This window comes from Haliotis rubra, unplaced genomic scaffold, assembly GCF_003918875.1.
Source record: "Haliotis rubra isolate DU_JTF1 unplaced genomic scaffold, ASM391887v1 Scf73, whole genome shotgun sequence".
In the NCBI taxonomy this organism is placed as follows: domain Eukaryota; kingdom Metazoa; phylum Mollusca; class Gastropoda; order Lepetellida; family Haliotidae; genus Haliotis; species Haliotis rubra.
In genome coordinates, this window is record NW_025767446.1 from 1,748,017 (window position 1) to 1,763,249 (window position 15,233).

Sequence of the window (15,233 nt, forward strand, 5' to 3'; positions counted from 1 at the left end):
TAGAACGCGAGGTCTTTCGGTGAAACAAGCAGTGTAAAGATCTGTTACATATACTGCACTACAAATGTAGTCCAGGTTACGCAATAGGAGGTGATATATTGAGATGATGGATTCGTGATATAAACACGACCGACTCTCGGCTTCACAGCTGAAATGCATGTATGTAAAGTATTGAAGGGACACAAGCACTTATGTCATACATCGCAACCGTGCAATTTTCTTCCTACAACATGAGCTTGTATTTGTGCATCAATATCATACAGTGGTGATCATCCATGCAGGTGTATGCACCTTAGTAACTGTTATTCATTTGTACAGCGCGTATTTCCAATGTAGCATGCTGTAATTATTATCCCGGATAACCCAAGCAGCCTGTAGGCGCTAAAAGGTAAATAGCCACATGTCATATCCCGTCGGGTACCCATTGCTGGATGAACAGGGGCAATTTTGAACAAACTCACTTGCCTAAGGTGAGACTACATGTGTCACATGTGCTTCGTTGTGGGGCAGGATTGAAGTCCTAGAAACCATGAATATGCTTGCATACCATTTGACATTGTCTGGACTTTCGCCGACTTGGTTGACACATATTACTGTATCCCAATTCCTTAGATCGATGCTCATGATGGAATCACTGGATTGTCTAGTCCAAACTCGATTATTTACTGACCGCTATATAGCTGGATCATTGTTGAGTGCGACGTTAAACAACAAACATTACATTAGTGTTAAAGTCATCGTAGAGGCATAGTTATTTATTGTGGTTAAAGCGTTGGCCCGTCACGCCGAAGACCCGGGTTCGAATCCCCACATGGGTACAATGTGTGAAGCCCATTTCTGGTGTCCCCCCGCCGTGATGTTGCTGGAATATTGCTAAAAGCGGCGTAAAACCAAACTCAGTCAGTCAGTCAGTATTTCCAAGTTCACAAATCACACAAAATACCTCGTATCTGAAGGTACTGTGCTCTGACTGACTAATGCCAAAATATAAATGTATAAGGAATGCCAACTTTCCCAACGAATGGTCAAGTGCAATGTAATATCCACTGAGATATATACTGGAAAAGCAAACTAGATGGAAATGTCCATCATAACTTGTACCATAACCATATTTGGCCTTACTTAACTGGAAGGAGATGTACAAAATACAGAAATTGAAATTAAACCATTTTATATATTATCGAGAAACTTAATATCTCTTGGCAAGTTTGAAAGATCTTGCAAATTTTTAAATTGATATAGCTAAGTTTAGAAATATTACATGTATTCGTGTTCTGAGAAAATATAAGATATTTTGCTATCAATGATTATCTGATACGATCATTATAAACTATGTTGCGACTATAAATCTATCTAGTCAACATTAACATACCTTGCGGAACTCAAAGAAACTTTTAACGAAAAATATTTCAAACTGTCTGGCAAACTTAAAATATTGCACAGAAGAACAAAGTACACTAACTCACGAATGTTCTTGTGACATTTAGAAATGATATCTCAATGTGGGTAAAACGATATGTCACCTTATCTTAAATGATTTTGAAATAATATATTTCGATATTTTGAAACGCCAACGTCCTATTTTCAGTACATGCATACCATGAAATTGACGTATTTAGGGCATTTGTTGACATGACAAACAAAGTGTATCTGTGAGGGATCATTATCTGAATAAGATCCAAAGTCGCTGCTCTCTTTTTCTTCTTTTTTTCTTTCTTTTTAACTTAATGAAACACATCGATATACAAATCAACTCATTTGGCAATATGACCTACTCCTCAGTTTACTTAAGTTTGTATTTTGGCCCTTACCTTTCCATTAATTAGTGAGTGAGTGAATATGTATTTATACCGCTTTTAGCAATATTCCAGCAATATCACGGCGTGGTACATCAGAAATGGCCTGCACACAATGTCATTGTACCCATGTGGGGAATCGAACCGGGTCTTCGGCGTGACGAGCAAACGCTTTAACCACCAGACTACACCACCGCCCCTATTAATTAGTCAGTTCAGGTGATATAATTCATTGCATTAATAGTATTAATAATACATCATTCTTTCTACAAATGTATAACCATTCAACAGAATATGCTGTATGTGTTTAAACAAAAGTACTAAATACATAATTTTCATAATACAAATATGAAATCCTAATAAGATTAATAAGAATTAATATATACAAAAACTGTGTCCATTGTACGATTCCGACAATATCGCAACCATGTGTTTTAATAATAATGCTGAATATGATGTCCTTCATATCCTGCGCACTATCAGGTTATCATTATCCCGGATAACCCAAGCTGCCTGTACGTGGGGCGCTAGAAGGTAAATAGCCACATGTCATATCCCGCCGGGTGCCCATTTGCACCTGGGTGAACAGGGGAAATTTTGAACAAACTCATTTGCCTAAGGTGAGACCACATGTATCACACATGTGCTTCGTTGTGGGGCAGGACTGAAGTCCTAGAAACCCTCAAGAGTCAAGCTGCCAAATACGGTCACCCATCCAAGCACTCTCCACACCCAGCGTTGCTTAACTTCAACTCATCAACTTTATGGACACCACCATTTCTAGACTCATCAAATAGTGATGGCAGCGGGTGTTCTTAAAAGCACGATCGAATCTTTCCCAACACAAACACATGCAAAGGCAAGTCAATTGTTCAATTGAAACTCATGGGACCATATGATACAATTTAAGTCATTGAACACTGAATCGCACTGAACATTTTTGCAACTGATGTGTCAAATTTGTGGCAACGATAACACATCTGTTTCTGAAAGCCGTGCATTATGACACAAAATGATATCGCCTGTCGTGATATTGTTCTAATATTGCTAAAACCATACTCTGCCATAGTCCCTTCTGTACAAGATGCATTGTTCTGTGGGAATTCGATGAACATTACCTATCTCTTAGATTTCAGTTCCATAACCAAGGACTGGAATTTGCACAGATGGCTCTTTAAAAAGTTATCTAACGATGCTTATCTGGGGATGACAATAGAGCGCAATGGGTGATTCAATCGTTCAGACAATGTGTTTGCGCTGTAACAGACAGCTGTCGCACGTTTTCGTCGAAACGTGGGAAATGAAATATTACTTCCATGGAAATTGTTGGCTGGAGAGATGGGTTGATTCTCACAAGACCAGTATGGATGGGGCGCATTGTGCGGTCTCCTTTGGAAAAGGGAGAAAAAGTGTGCACTCCTCAAACGAACTTGCTGACAAATCCACAGGGGTTTGTAACGCTTAAAACTGTCATCGAGGTATATACTGTTACTATCGGGGTCTTAACATTTTATATAGTGTTAGTGTTAAAACCCGTCAGTGACATTATAAAGCCCGTTTTATACAGTGCTAAAACCCCGTCAGTGACATTATATATGTCGATGACAGTTTTAAGCGTCACCAGCCCCTTCTAAATAGTGTTAAGACCCAGTCCGTCTGTCATACAGACCCTGAAACAAATATATCCAAGAAAGCCCATGCAAGTCTAGATTCTGTGGCAAGTTAGATTTCCACAGTTTCAATGAAGAAAGTTTCTGGCCTCCATTTCATAATATTTTATGATAGGGATTGTATTTTTCTGTAATATATGTTCATTTCAGAGACTAGTTGTTAGTCTAAGGCCCCGTCAGTGACAGTACATACCTCGATGACAGTTTTAAGCGTTACAAGCCCCTATGGGCAATCTTGTTTAATGATGCTCTGAATTTTAGAACTGTAACGTTTCCATTTGTATCTCGACAAGTAAAAATGTTTTCGAGGAAATGGCATATCCTTTCTTCAGATGTACGGAGAGTTAATAGAGATTCGGAAGATGAACACCCCTTCGTTTGATTTTTTGCAGCAATTTACTGAGGCTCCTAAATCGATTTTAGCGATAAAACAATCGTTGTTTCAAAAAGTTTAGATATGCTCAGGACTAAGTGGTACTTAGGTGGCTTTGTTAGGATGTTCGTTTGCTAGCAAAACACTTAATCACGTCTATGGAAGCTTGGCGCTGTCATTCTAGTGAAAGAAGTTAATACAGCGGAAAATGAACAGTAACATCTCCATCAACTTATCCAAACGGTTTATATGATTTATACCAATTGGTTTACTGATGGCCCAGTTTTACTGTGTATTTGCGCGGAACGTTTAAACTTGGCAAACGCCCTCGATTATAACAGAAATAAACATTGAAACACATGGTCATAATATTCTATTCGGAAAAGAAATTCTAATCTCCATGATTGTCGTTTGTTCAGAAAGTGTCCAAACAAAATTAAATCCATATTTGCATGGTAATGAGTTGGAAACACGTGAATGAACATCCCTTGCAACAAAAGTTTGACCTTTACATACAAAGAACCTTCATTTACTGCGATAAACAAAACCTTTTGACTTGACATTTTCTTGATGTTAAGGGTTTTTTTGCCATAAGACTTCAAAAACCTGTATTGGAATACTGAGTGGCATGTCTGAATTCCTCCATAAATCTGAACAGTGCAATGTCTTATGGAGATCATGATGAAATAAATAAACTGATGCAGTCAGGCAAGAGTAAAACAAAACACATCATATAATACAGACATTTTCACATCTTGTCAGCACAAGGGCTTATTTCAAGTTATATGTCAGGTTAATGTGGGGGGCAAGCCGGAAGTTGATGCATGTCTCTGACCTCTACCTCACACCAGGGATACTCTACATCATATATAGTCTCCCTGCTCACACAAACCAAGGTTCATAATCTGCGCATATAATGGAAACGAACCTATGATCACTGCCAACAGAATGAAACTCTGTATATACTACTTTTGCTGTTTCCTGTGACCGACTAGTGAGTGAGTTTAGTTTTACACCACTTTTAGCAATAAACGGCTGGGGACACCAGAAATGGGCTTCACACATTGTACCCATGTGGGGAATCAAACCCAGGTCTTCGGCACGACGAGTGAACACTTTAACCATTAGACTCAATCACCCACTAGTGTACACTAGTTCAATTTATTGGTCATCTTGACTGAGTAAACCTTCAAAAACACTCTGGGGCGGTGGGGTAGCCTAGTGGTTAAAGCGTTGGCTCGTCACGCCGAAGACCCGTGTTTGAATCCCCACATGGGTACAATGTGTGAAGCCCATTTCTGGTGTCCCCCGCCGTGATGTTGCTGGAATATTGCTAAAAGCGGCATAAAAACAAACTCAGTCAGTCAGTCAAAACACTCTTGTATCAATTCTTTTCGGTGACAAGTGTCCACACAGAACACCCTGATTGGCAATGCAATTTCATACAATACATCAATTCAGTTTTAGAGAAACTGATTGATGGTAGTTAACTTTGTTCAATGTTGATTTACATTTTGTGCAAAGCAAAAGCATGCCAAACTCTGATTACAAGCTTTGGTTCAGTCAGATAGTAGCCGGTCAGCAAACAATGAGCAGAAATTTAAAGAAATACAGGGAGCAAAGGACTGGAAGGGTTTAAATTTCTGAGTAAAATCCCCCACACTAGACAAATTTGCAGACAATACAAATAGTTAGTGGAGAGTCAAAAGTTATCTCCCTTGCATTAATTCACACTATTCATTATCAAACATATAAGCAGTATTTCAGCACCAATCCCAACAATACAGGTTAATATAATATTGATAATATTAAACACAACGCTGATAATATGATAAAAAAATAATTTATTTATACATTATACACAAATAACAACTTTCAAACACTCATAGGAAAGAACAATATTCCTAATTTGTCTATCGTCAGTACTAAAGTCAGTTCCTGTAGGTTCATATTTCTTCACTCAAATAATAGTTGACATCAACACAGGTGTCCGATGGTAAAGTTTCTTGTCTTCTACTCAAAGAATGCTTGAGGGTCACAATGTTCAATGGTAAAAGTTCTTTGCCTTCAACTCTATCATTTAGACAACATCGTTTGTCTCATGGGATAGTTTCTTTCCTTCTACTCACATGTTGAAGACGAATCAGGTAAGAGTTCGTTGACTTCGACACAGAAAGTGGTTGAAGACAACCCAGGTGTCCAGAGAAGATGATTTCTTCTACCAAAATAATGGCTGAAGACAACCCAGGTGTCCAGAGAAGATGATTTCTTCTACCAAAATAATGGCTGAAGACAACCCAGGTGTCCAGAGAAGATGATTTCTTCTACCAAAATAATGGCTGAGGACAACACGGGTGTCTGACGGAAGAAATCCTTACCTCCTGCTCAAACAATGGTTCAAGACAATACATGCGTCCACACTGTTTTTCCTTCTACTCAGTACACACTGAGATAATACTGATGAACAAGTTATGATCAAGTTATGAACTGATGGCTGGCATGAAGTACTGCAGCGACACATCTTCATGCATCATGAAGATGTGAACTATCCTCTTGTCAACAATATCTGTAAAATGGAAACATGGGCAATGAGAGCGAATTATTTAATCTGAGGGATAGCATTAAACATACTACAAAGCAGAATCATGGAAAATGACGTAACAAAAAAAGTTTACAATATTTTGTAAACTGGTCAGCACAGAAAGAGAAGGGGTTACTTTTAACATTGTTTTGAGTGAATTTAGTTTAACACCGCTTTTAGCAATATTCCAGCAATATCGTGGCGAGACACACCAGAAATGGACTTCACACAGTGTACCCATGTGGGGAATCGAACCCACATCCTCAGCGTGACGAGCGAACGCTTTAACCACTAGGCTACCCCAACGCCCCAACATTGCTTTGAATAGTATCCAAGCTATATTATGGCATGTCAGGTTGGAAAGTGAGTGAGTGAGTGAGCTTGGTTTTATGCCGCTTTTAGCAATATTCCAGCAATATCACGGCGGGGAACACCATAAATGGGCCTCACACATTGTACCCATGTGGGGAATCGAACCCGGGTCTTCGGCATGACGAGCGAACCCTTTAACCACTAGGCTACCCCACTGCCCCAGGTTGGAAAGCAATAACTTATGGATGTCTCAGCAAAATAATGTTGCTGACAAACCTAGAAACTGAATCCGAGTGAACCAGAATTGGAACATGGATCATAAGCTTCTGGCATGCCCAAGGGAAGCAACTCTGCACAGTGAATAATGGTGACTTAAGATGACAGTACCAAAGTGCCCCCAGGCAGTACATAAAGTTTAAAAAAGCGAAAGGTTAAACTAAGGTACATTCCGCTGCAATACTGCTACAGAATAACAAAAAGCAAACACAAAAGGAATACGCAACAAAGTATATAGTTTCAATAAGACTTCCAGAACACTCCAAGAGTCAAACCTATAGCTGTAACGTTTTGAACAAATTATTTACACTTACTGCATATGACCCTCGTTGGGTTCACCTGCTGTCCTGACAGGAACTGGGCAAACCTACGGATGTCGATTTTTGCTTCAGAAAAGTCTCTCTCATTCCTATCTTGCAGACTTCTCTGAGATGCATTCTCAACATCTCTTCCTGGAACAAGCACAAACATGGAAAGAAATGGAAGTATCACCACTGAGTGAGTGAGTGATTGAGTATGATATTACGCCACATTTAGCAATATTCCAGCAATATCACAGCAGGGGACACCAGAAATGGGCTTCACACATTGTGTCCATGTGGGGAATCAACACATAGATAGATAGATGAGCAAATGCTTTAACTATCATGCTACCCCATCACCCCTTCACCACTGAGACAAAACTTATTGTGTATTAACTTATGGGAGGATATGAAGTAATTCATAGGTGAAAAACATGATCATACTGCTTAATTTACTGACTGACTGACTGAGTTTTGGTTTTACGCCGCTTTTAGCAATACTCCAGCAACATCACGGCAGGGGACACCAGAAATGGGCTTCACACATTGTACTCATGTGGGGATTCGAACCCAGGTCTTCGGCGTGACGAGCCAATGCTTTAACCACCAGGCTACCCTACTGCCCGCTTAATTTACTGACTTATAATTCTTTTGGGAATGCATAATAACAACTTTCACTGTCACGTTGTAATGACTGCAACATGACACATTTATGTCAAGAGAATAAAATGATTTAAGCCTTACTACTCAAAATTTAACACATCAAATTAAGGTATATCCACACCACCCCTATCCCACCCATCCCATTCCATGGATGCCCAAATCAGAAAGGCTGTATTATACATGTTGTTTGTTCCTTTCTTATTGTTTGACACAGCAATCAACAATATTCCATAACAGAGACCAATACATAATATGGGGCGGTGGGGTAGCCTAGTGGTTAAAGCGTTGGCTCGTCACGCTGAAGATCCGGGTTCGATTCCCCACATGGGCAGAATGTGTTAAGCCCATTTCTGGTGTCCCCCGCCGTGATATTGCTGGAATATTGCTAAAAGCGGCGTAAAACTAAACTCAGTCAGACATAATCAAGTCTGGACCAGAAAAATCAATGATTGATATTATGAGCAATGAAAAAGTAAGTTGACACACCATTAACCAAGTCATCAGACCAACCGACCCACAGTGTCAACCAGTTTGGGCTCTTAGGTACAAATTCTAATCTCGAATCTACACAAGCTGCCAATTTACCAACACTAAACAATTTTCTGACTGTTTGCTTTGATTAAGTATTTGCTACAAATACCGAACAAGACATTAACTTTTAACACATTACAATAGTAAACCAATACCTCATTTTGTAGACTATATTGCTCAAACCAAGCAAGATGTTTTTAGTATTATGAGAGGTCAAAAACTACCAGTATTGTTCACATCGAGGAAAGGGTGATGATATACTTGCGATAAATTATCACTTGACAGAGCATCTTACCATTTAATTTTCCTGTTCTGCTAGAGAATATTACTCACAAAATGAATGAAACCATTCCCGATAGTGAAACAATATGTATGGGTTACTTATCAGTAGAAATGTCTCTCTATACTTATATATCAGTATTGAATAAATGATATACCAGTTTCTTATAGCTATGACAAATAAACTGAATTAGCCATGAGCATGATTACCCATTAAACCTTACGCCAGGGAAACAAATTATTGTGAAACCAATTTTGTTATTTATTATATTGTGACCAGAATAGTTATCCCCATAAAATACTACATGGGAAAATGACTTTACTCCATGTGGGGTTATGTAGGTCCTGGAAATGTGTGCTGATAGAAACCATATCCGTCTCCACACTCAATCTCATCTCTCCATTCTGATTGGCCGAGAGAACCTGAAATATGACCAATCATAACATTACTATCAGTTATTCAAATAACAGCGGGTGCCAATTTCTTTCCTGCACAAGATACTCAAACTTGGATGCCAATATTCCAATGTTGAAATGTACTTGAGGGTTCAGGCTTCATGCAAAAAGTGACCTATTACTATACACTGATATGACTTATTACACCTTAAACAGGATGGCAAGGAATATTGTTTGAATTTGGTATTCAGCTACTATTCAGGTAGTTTAAAGGGATGATAACTTGCAGATAACTTGCAGAATATGTTAAAATGAGCAACTTATTCTGATGAACTCACCATAGTATTACTGAGGTTTTTCATCTTGTCCACAACATTCCTCAACAACTTGATGGGAGGCATGGCGATGCTCACCTGAAATGAACAGGCAACAGATATGAGTGGTTGGACAGGCAAGTGGTTAGGTGGTTGAGTGGCTCGGTGGATGAGTTAATGTGAGGGTGGATGGGTAGGGTTTTGAATGATATGTCTGAGCAATTTCACAGCTATTCCGTTTCCTTTGTAAATAATTCTGGCAGTTCCAACAAACCTGCATTATAAAATTCAATAAGCAGACAAGAACTTTTTCCTTGTTATGGCAGGTTTTGGAGTATAAGTAGTTGAGTTTGAGATATTAAGTAGGGTAAGAGGTAAACTATTAATCTTGCAAGAGCTAAACAAAACAAAACATAACTTGGTCTAGAGTTGCCTCCCCCTCCACTGCATACTTTAAGGACAAAATAACAGCTCTGACATAACTAATCTGTTTTATGTTGAATACATTATTTCTTTCAACAAAATTTGCTCACATCGAACTGGGGCATCTCTGGTTCATCAAAGTCCTGCCAGTGTCTCCGGGGTACAACATGAACGGGAATGTCATGTGTCACCAGCCGCTGGTGTGATCCGATTGTTGGCTGAAAAAAGTAAGAGGAAGATAAGAGAACGTCATAGACTGATACTGTCACTTGTATCAGGGTATATGGATAAACAATATTTACCTCAAGGACAATATTTATCTCAAGAGATCCAATATACATGCTCATTTTCAGACACAAGACATAATACTGAAGGATCATCACAAAAAGGACGGTGGGGTAGCTAAGTGGTTGAAGTTAAACAAAACTCATCACTCCAAAGACCTGCTAACAATAAAAGCAGCGTTTGATTCCCCACAAGGGTGCAATGTGTGAAGCCCATTTCTGGTGTCCCCCACCATGATATTGCTGGAATATTGCTTAAAGTGGGGTTAAACAAAACTCACTCACTCACTCACTCACTTGCTAACAATAAAAGCAGATTTTTCACCATGACGAACTCAAAGAATGGGATCACCCGTTAAATCTCCCATGGCTGTTCTCACCAGATCTACTTCCACCGTCAGGCAAGGACTGTGCTTCTTGGTCAATTTTATCTTGACCCACTTTGCAGTCTGGGCTGTTTTCATGGCACGGAGCAAGTTCTCAGGTGTTAGTTCCAGGTAGATCTCGTTTGCTTCTGCAGACAAACCATCCATTGCAAATTCATCAAAGAAGTTCCCCTGGAAACAAGACAAAAGTAACAAGTCGTTCAGTTTGTAACCACTCATTGTTAGTGTGTAGTAAGAGAATTATGATCATGAGGCAAAACTAGACATATTAAATAATCAGGACATGAGTTGCAGCACATGATAATTATACTAACCATGGTATACATGGTATCGCGTTATATACTCAATTTCAACCTAGACAGATTATCAGGTGTCCGCCCGGGAAAGCCACATTTGAAAAATACCAATTGCCGTTAAAGACACATTTCAAGTATAAACGTTAAAGACACATTTCCCGAATCGCCGCAAAAGCCACAATGAGTAAGGGAATCAATACCGTTTTTTCAAACAACCATCACCCATTGATCACAATGGATTAAAATTGTTTTAGTGACTTGTCCTTTGTTTGTTTAGATAACATATGATAGGTGGCTTCTTTATTCTCGATGACGTTTCAGTTAACATATGATAACATAAAGGTCAATTTCAGCTTTTGCTCTTAAGAAAATTTTATTTGTATTTTTGGGTATTTTTATGTCTTCATGTAAACTACTGTGGTTTGTGTGATTGGTATATTGCATCAGCAGAGAAGTTTGGACAAGAATCTTCCATTAAATTTATTGTGATGTTTCAACTTTAAATCAAAATGTCATTACCGCAACGGTGGCAAAAATACTGATTTTGGAAAATTTAGTCATAAATTTTGCTTATAAATAGCTATGAAATGGAAAGAGGCTGTTTATAAGTATATTTGCGCAATAAATGGTCATTCTTCTAAATTGTTTTTTTTTGTTTTGTTGAGTTTTTAGCATGAATGTAAACATAGTAACTGAGGCAACAATAGGCAAAATTATCCTAATAAATAGCATACATTTCAAGCGGGGCTTACGGGCAGAACTCTTGCCGAATTATTCTTAAATCATGCTAATATGAGCAAATCCTTGAACAAACCCACAAAGAGAGGCAAAAGATGTCCCGTTTTGATGTCAGTTGGTTTTATATCATACCTGGGGAAGTTCACACCAGATCTGAATTCCTCCATTGACTGCTTGCTCTGAGAGAATAAAGTAGACCTTGTCAGGGGTGATCCGTAGAATGCAAGTCTTGATTAGTTTTGACACAGTACCAACAACCTCTGCAACAAGGAATTGATCAAAGTAAATTGCTAATTGCCGGCATTTCTTATTACTGCATGTAATAAACTAAGTCAATGAACATGGATCTGTGAAGAGTATGGGCTACACGGAAATATTCTGTTAGGTAACAGTAGTATCATGTAGATTCAGTGGTGTTGAGTTTGCTGTACTCATTCAAAATGGATTTTGAGATCCTTGGGTATGTATAAAGTTTTGCTCTTTCAATGAGTTGAACCAATCAAAACTGTACATTGCATGTTACATAATCATGATATTTCTATTCTGGTGAAAAACACCAGTTTTGAGAAACAATATCCATAGGGGACTGTTCATAATTTATGGCAAGGGGGTGGGGTGTGTGTGGTGTGTGTGTGATGATGATTTTTATGCAGAAGCATGTACAATGTGAATGAACCCCCCTAAAATTTATGCACAAAGTAAGTGACCCCCCTTTGCATATCATGTACAAAATCAATGACCCCCCTTCCCCTTCCAATAACTGTTTAGCATAATTTTAAAATATTTTTATGTACAAAATTGCTGACACCCCCGTACATGTGTACACAATTTATGCCCCACCACCACCACTTCCCAGAACAAAATGGGTGACCCCTTTAAAATATCACCATTTCTACACACACCCAAAAAAAAATGAAAATAAAATATTTAAAAAGCCATAAATGATGAACGGTCCCTATTCATCTCCGTCAAACTAACACTATTTCCAGCTACGACAGGTTTCCCATTTTTCAAGGATATGAAATCTGTAAGATTCTCGACAATCAAGCGAACCCTTCTTCTGTTAGTGAGTCTAGGAACCCCCACCCCACCGCCCTCCCACTCCCTTACTGCCTCAGTATCAGCTGAGTATATAACCAGATGTGACATACATGTAGACGCTAAGAACGAGTTGCGCGGTTTCCACATCTATAAGATGGTGAAATCACCTGACACACGTACTTGTGAAGTGTTGAATACATCCAATATCAACTATCTTTCCTCTAAACTTCATCTTCCTGATATTAACCTTGTTGGTAAATCAAACAAAAGTATTTTGAATCTAACGAAACCATGAGCAGTCGCAAAATTTCCTATTTCCCGCCATCTTGGAAAGGGACGTAATGCTCTAACAATAAGATATTTACATGGTTATTGAAATCTCCAGATAGAAGCTGATACTTACATTTCTGTTAGATTGTTGTTGGCTTAGTTAATAACATGAGATTGACCTTTGGTTACTTGGTGTGTTTGCAAATACAGTTTTGGCGATTTAAAAATAACAATTGACTGGTGCATCGCGTTCCTGTTGCCTGATCAAAGCGAATGTAGTTCATAAAAACATGAAACGGACTATTTGACATAGCTCTGCGTTCAAGCGTTCCTTTTGTTGCCATTCAAGACATATATACCCACGTATTCTACATAAATTATATACTCCCTCGTGACAGATATCAGTCGAAACAATATCAGGAGAAAACTGCATCGTAAATATTTATAGAAGCGAACGTAAAATGTCATTACCGAGCGGGTTGGGTATATAGCGTTAAAAATTCTTTGCAGATCAACACGAGTGGTTTCTTTTGGAGGAGGTAACAATTTCAGAAGTAATTGTGGTCGTGTTAATTTAGTACCTAGAATACAGTAGCTTACAATACATTATTTATTTGTAAAATATAATTGGAAATTAAAATATTGAAGATTCTTGACACGTATAGACCTACTACACGAACCTTTTAGTGAGAAATATATTTTGTTTAAAGTTGGAATGCTCCTTAAACAGTTGTTTGGCATAAATATATTATATTGTATATCCAGGGTGAAATAACGCGTAGTAAACACATAATGGCCTGCCAAAATGATTACGGAATATATAGAGAATCTCACCCGAGTGTCTTCTGATATCAAATATATCACCACGAGTTGATAAAGTAACAAATATCCGAGGCTTGCCGAGTGTTGACATATTTGATATCAGAAGACACGAGGGTGAGATTTTATTTATCATCAAAAATCACTCTTCATTAGTTTTCAATGAAAAATATACATCTCTGAACACAGTACTGCCATTAGATTTGCAGTGCAGCGATGTCATAACATTGTGACGTCAACAAGTTCATGACGTCATAGCATTGACAGGGCATTGTACAAAATCTACTGTCAAAACGATATCTCCTAGGAGATATCGTCTGATCTCACACAAGCGATATCTACTGTGGAACACAGTTTTGGATGATAAATGTGTAATGTTATGAACTACGATATAATGTACTATAAATATATTCTGCCTAATGGATACTTACTGTCTAATTACTGAATAAAGAAAACTTAAGAACGTTTTCAAAATTAGAAAGATAAATTGATTTCAAGAATATTACTCTGCGTATACCTAATGACGTGTCCTTTGTTGTACTGGTGTAATCTTCACGATCTTGTCTAAAACAGTAGCCTACACTTGAACGAATGACTAGAATATTATACTTATAGAGTAGTATAAAAATATGGTGCCGTTTTCGTTTTGTTTCGTTCTGACGCGGCGCAGCTTGAGCAATAATAAGTCAACATAACGACTTCAGGCGATTTGGTTACTTGCATGTAACCTTACCCAGATAGCATGGTCCGATGCTCATGATATCACTCACTGGGTCAGACTCGACTATTTACAGGTCGGAGACTTAGTGCATCGCTAAACCAAAAGAAAAGAAACAAAAAGTATTTCCAGGAAGAACATGACGACATTTGCAATACAAGGTCACTGTCAGGGCAATGCAGCTAAAATACGATTTGACTTGTATTTACAAGGAAGTAGACGATAAAATTTTTAAACAAAGGACACGCATTGTTGAAAGAAATGAACTGCAACGACAACAACACAATCGCATGTGGCTTTCATGTGGCTTTCACACAGCACTCAGTGCAATCTATGCTTTTGGCGGGTCATATCGTCCAGCGGAGAGAGGAGGCATGGATCTGTTTGATCCTATCTTACCACTTCCTTTATCAAACGTCATGGGGAACATCTTCAGGAGGATGTCCACAGAATATCATTTAAACCACACTGTACAACACATTTAAAAACGACAACCGCTGATCTGCCTGATTTACAGTAGCCTCGCGTCAGGCGACAGACTGTGAAGAAGCTCCTGCTGGGAATGCTGATGAGGAATAAGCATTCTCATATGTTGTTCATGGCACAGATGGCATGAATTTTATATAAGGTACGTAGAAACCTTACTCCACTCATCGCGTCAACAAAAGTTAAGACATATATTTTATTTTGTGGTAACGAGGTGGTTAAAACGTTTGCTTAACACAACGAAGGCCCGGCGATGCAATGTGTGCAGCCCATGTGTGT

At 38.5% G+C, this 15,233-nt stretch overlaps 1 protein-coding gene across 2 annotated transcripts; it reads right to left on the reverse strand.

Moving 5' to 3' along the window:
• Positions 1 to 5,666: 5,666 nt before the first annotated feature.
• Positions 5,667 to 14,972, reverse strand: LOC124259622 (checkpoint protein HUS1-like). Of its 2 annotated transcripts, none has more exons than XM_046693790.1 (8): positions 14,868 to 14,972; positions 11,753 to 11,880; positions 10,581 to 10,757; positions 10,027 to 10,134; positions 9,518 to 9,592; positions 9,107 to 9,206; positions 7,323 to 7,460; positions 5,667 to 6,405 (listed from the first exon to the last, which is right to left on the reverse strand). In XM_046693790.1, exons 1-8 carry the CDS (start codon positions 14,896 to 14,898, stop codon positions 6,320 to 6,322), a joined length of 843 nt encoding a protein of 280 aa, XP_046549746.1. In that variant the 5' UTR covers positions 14,899 to 14,972; the 3' UTR covers positions 5,667 to 6,319. The 2 variants fall into 2 exon arrangements, with proteins under 2 accessions (XP_046549746.1, XP_046549745.1); XM_046693789.1 differs by lacking the exon at positions 14,868 to 14,972 and adding an exon at positions 12,842 to 12,989.
• Between the last annotated feature and the right edge of the window lie 261 nt (positions 14,973 to 15,233).

What these genes read in the sequence shown, in the direction of transcription:
- LOC124259622 (XM_046693789.1), bottom strand. Translation starts at nt 12,893, where the DNA reads ATGAAGTTTAGAGGAAAGATAGTTGATATTGGATGTATTCAACACTTC. An exon ending in ATGTATTCAACACTTCACAA is followed by an intron (nt 11,881 to 12,841) that starts GTACGTGTGTCA and finishes TCCTTGTTGCAG; the next exon opens with AGGTTGTTGGTACTGTGTCA. An exon ending in TCTGGTGTGAACTTCCCCAG is followed by an intron (nt 10,758 to 11,752) that starts GTATGATATAAA and finishes TCTTGTTTCCAG; the next exon opens with GGGAACTTCTTTGATGAATT.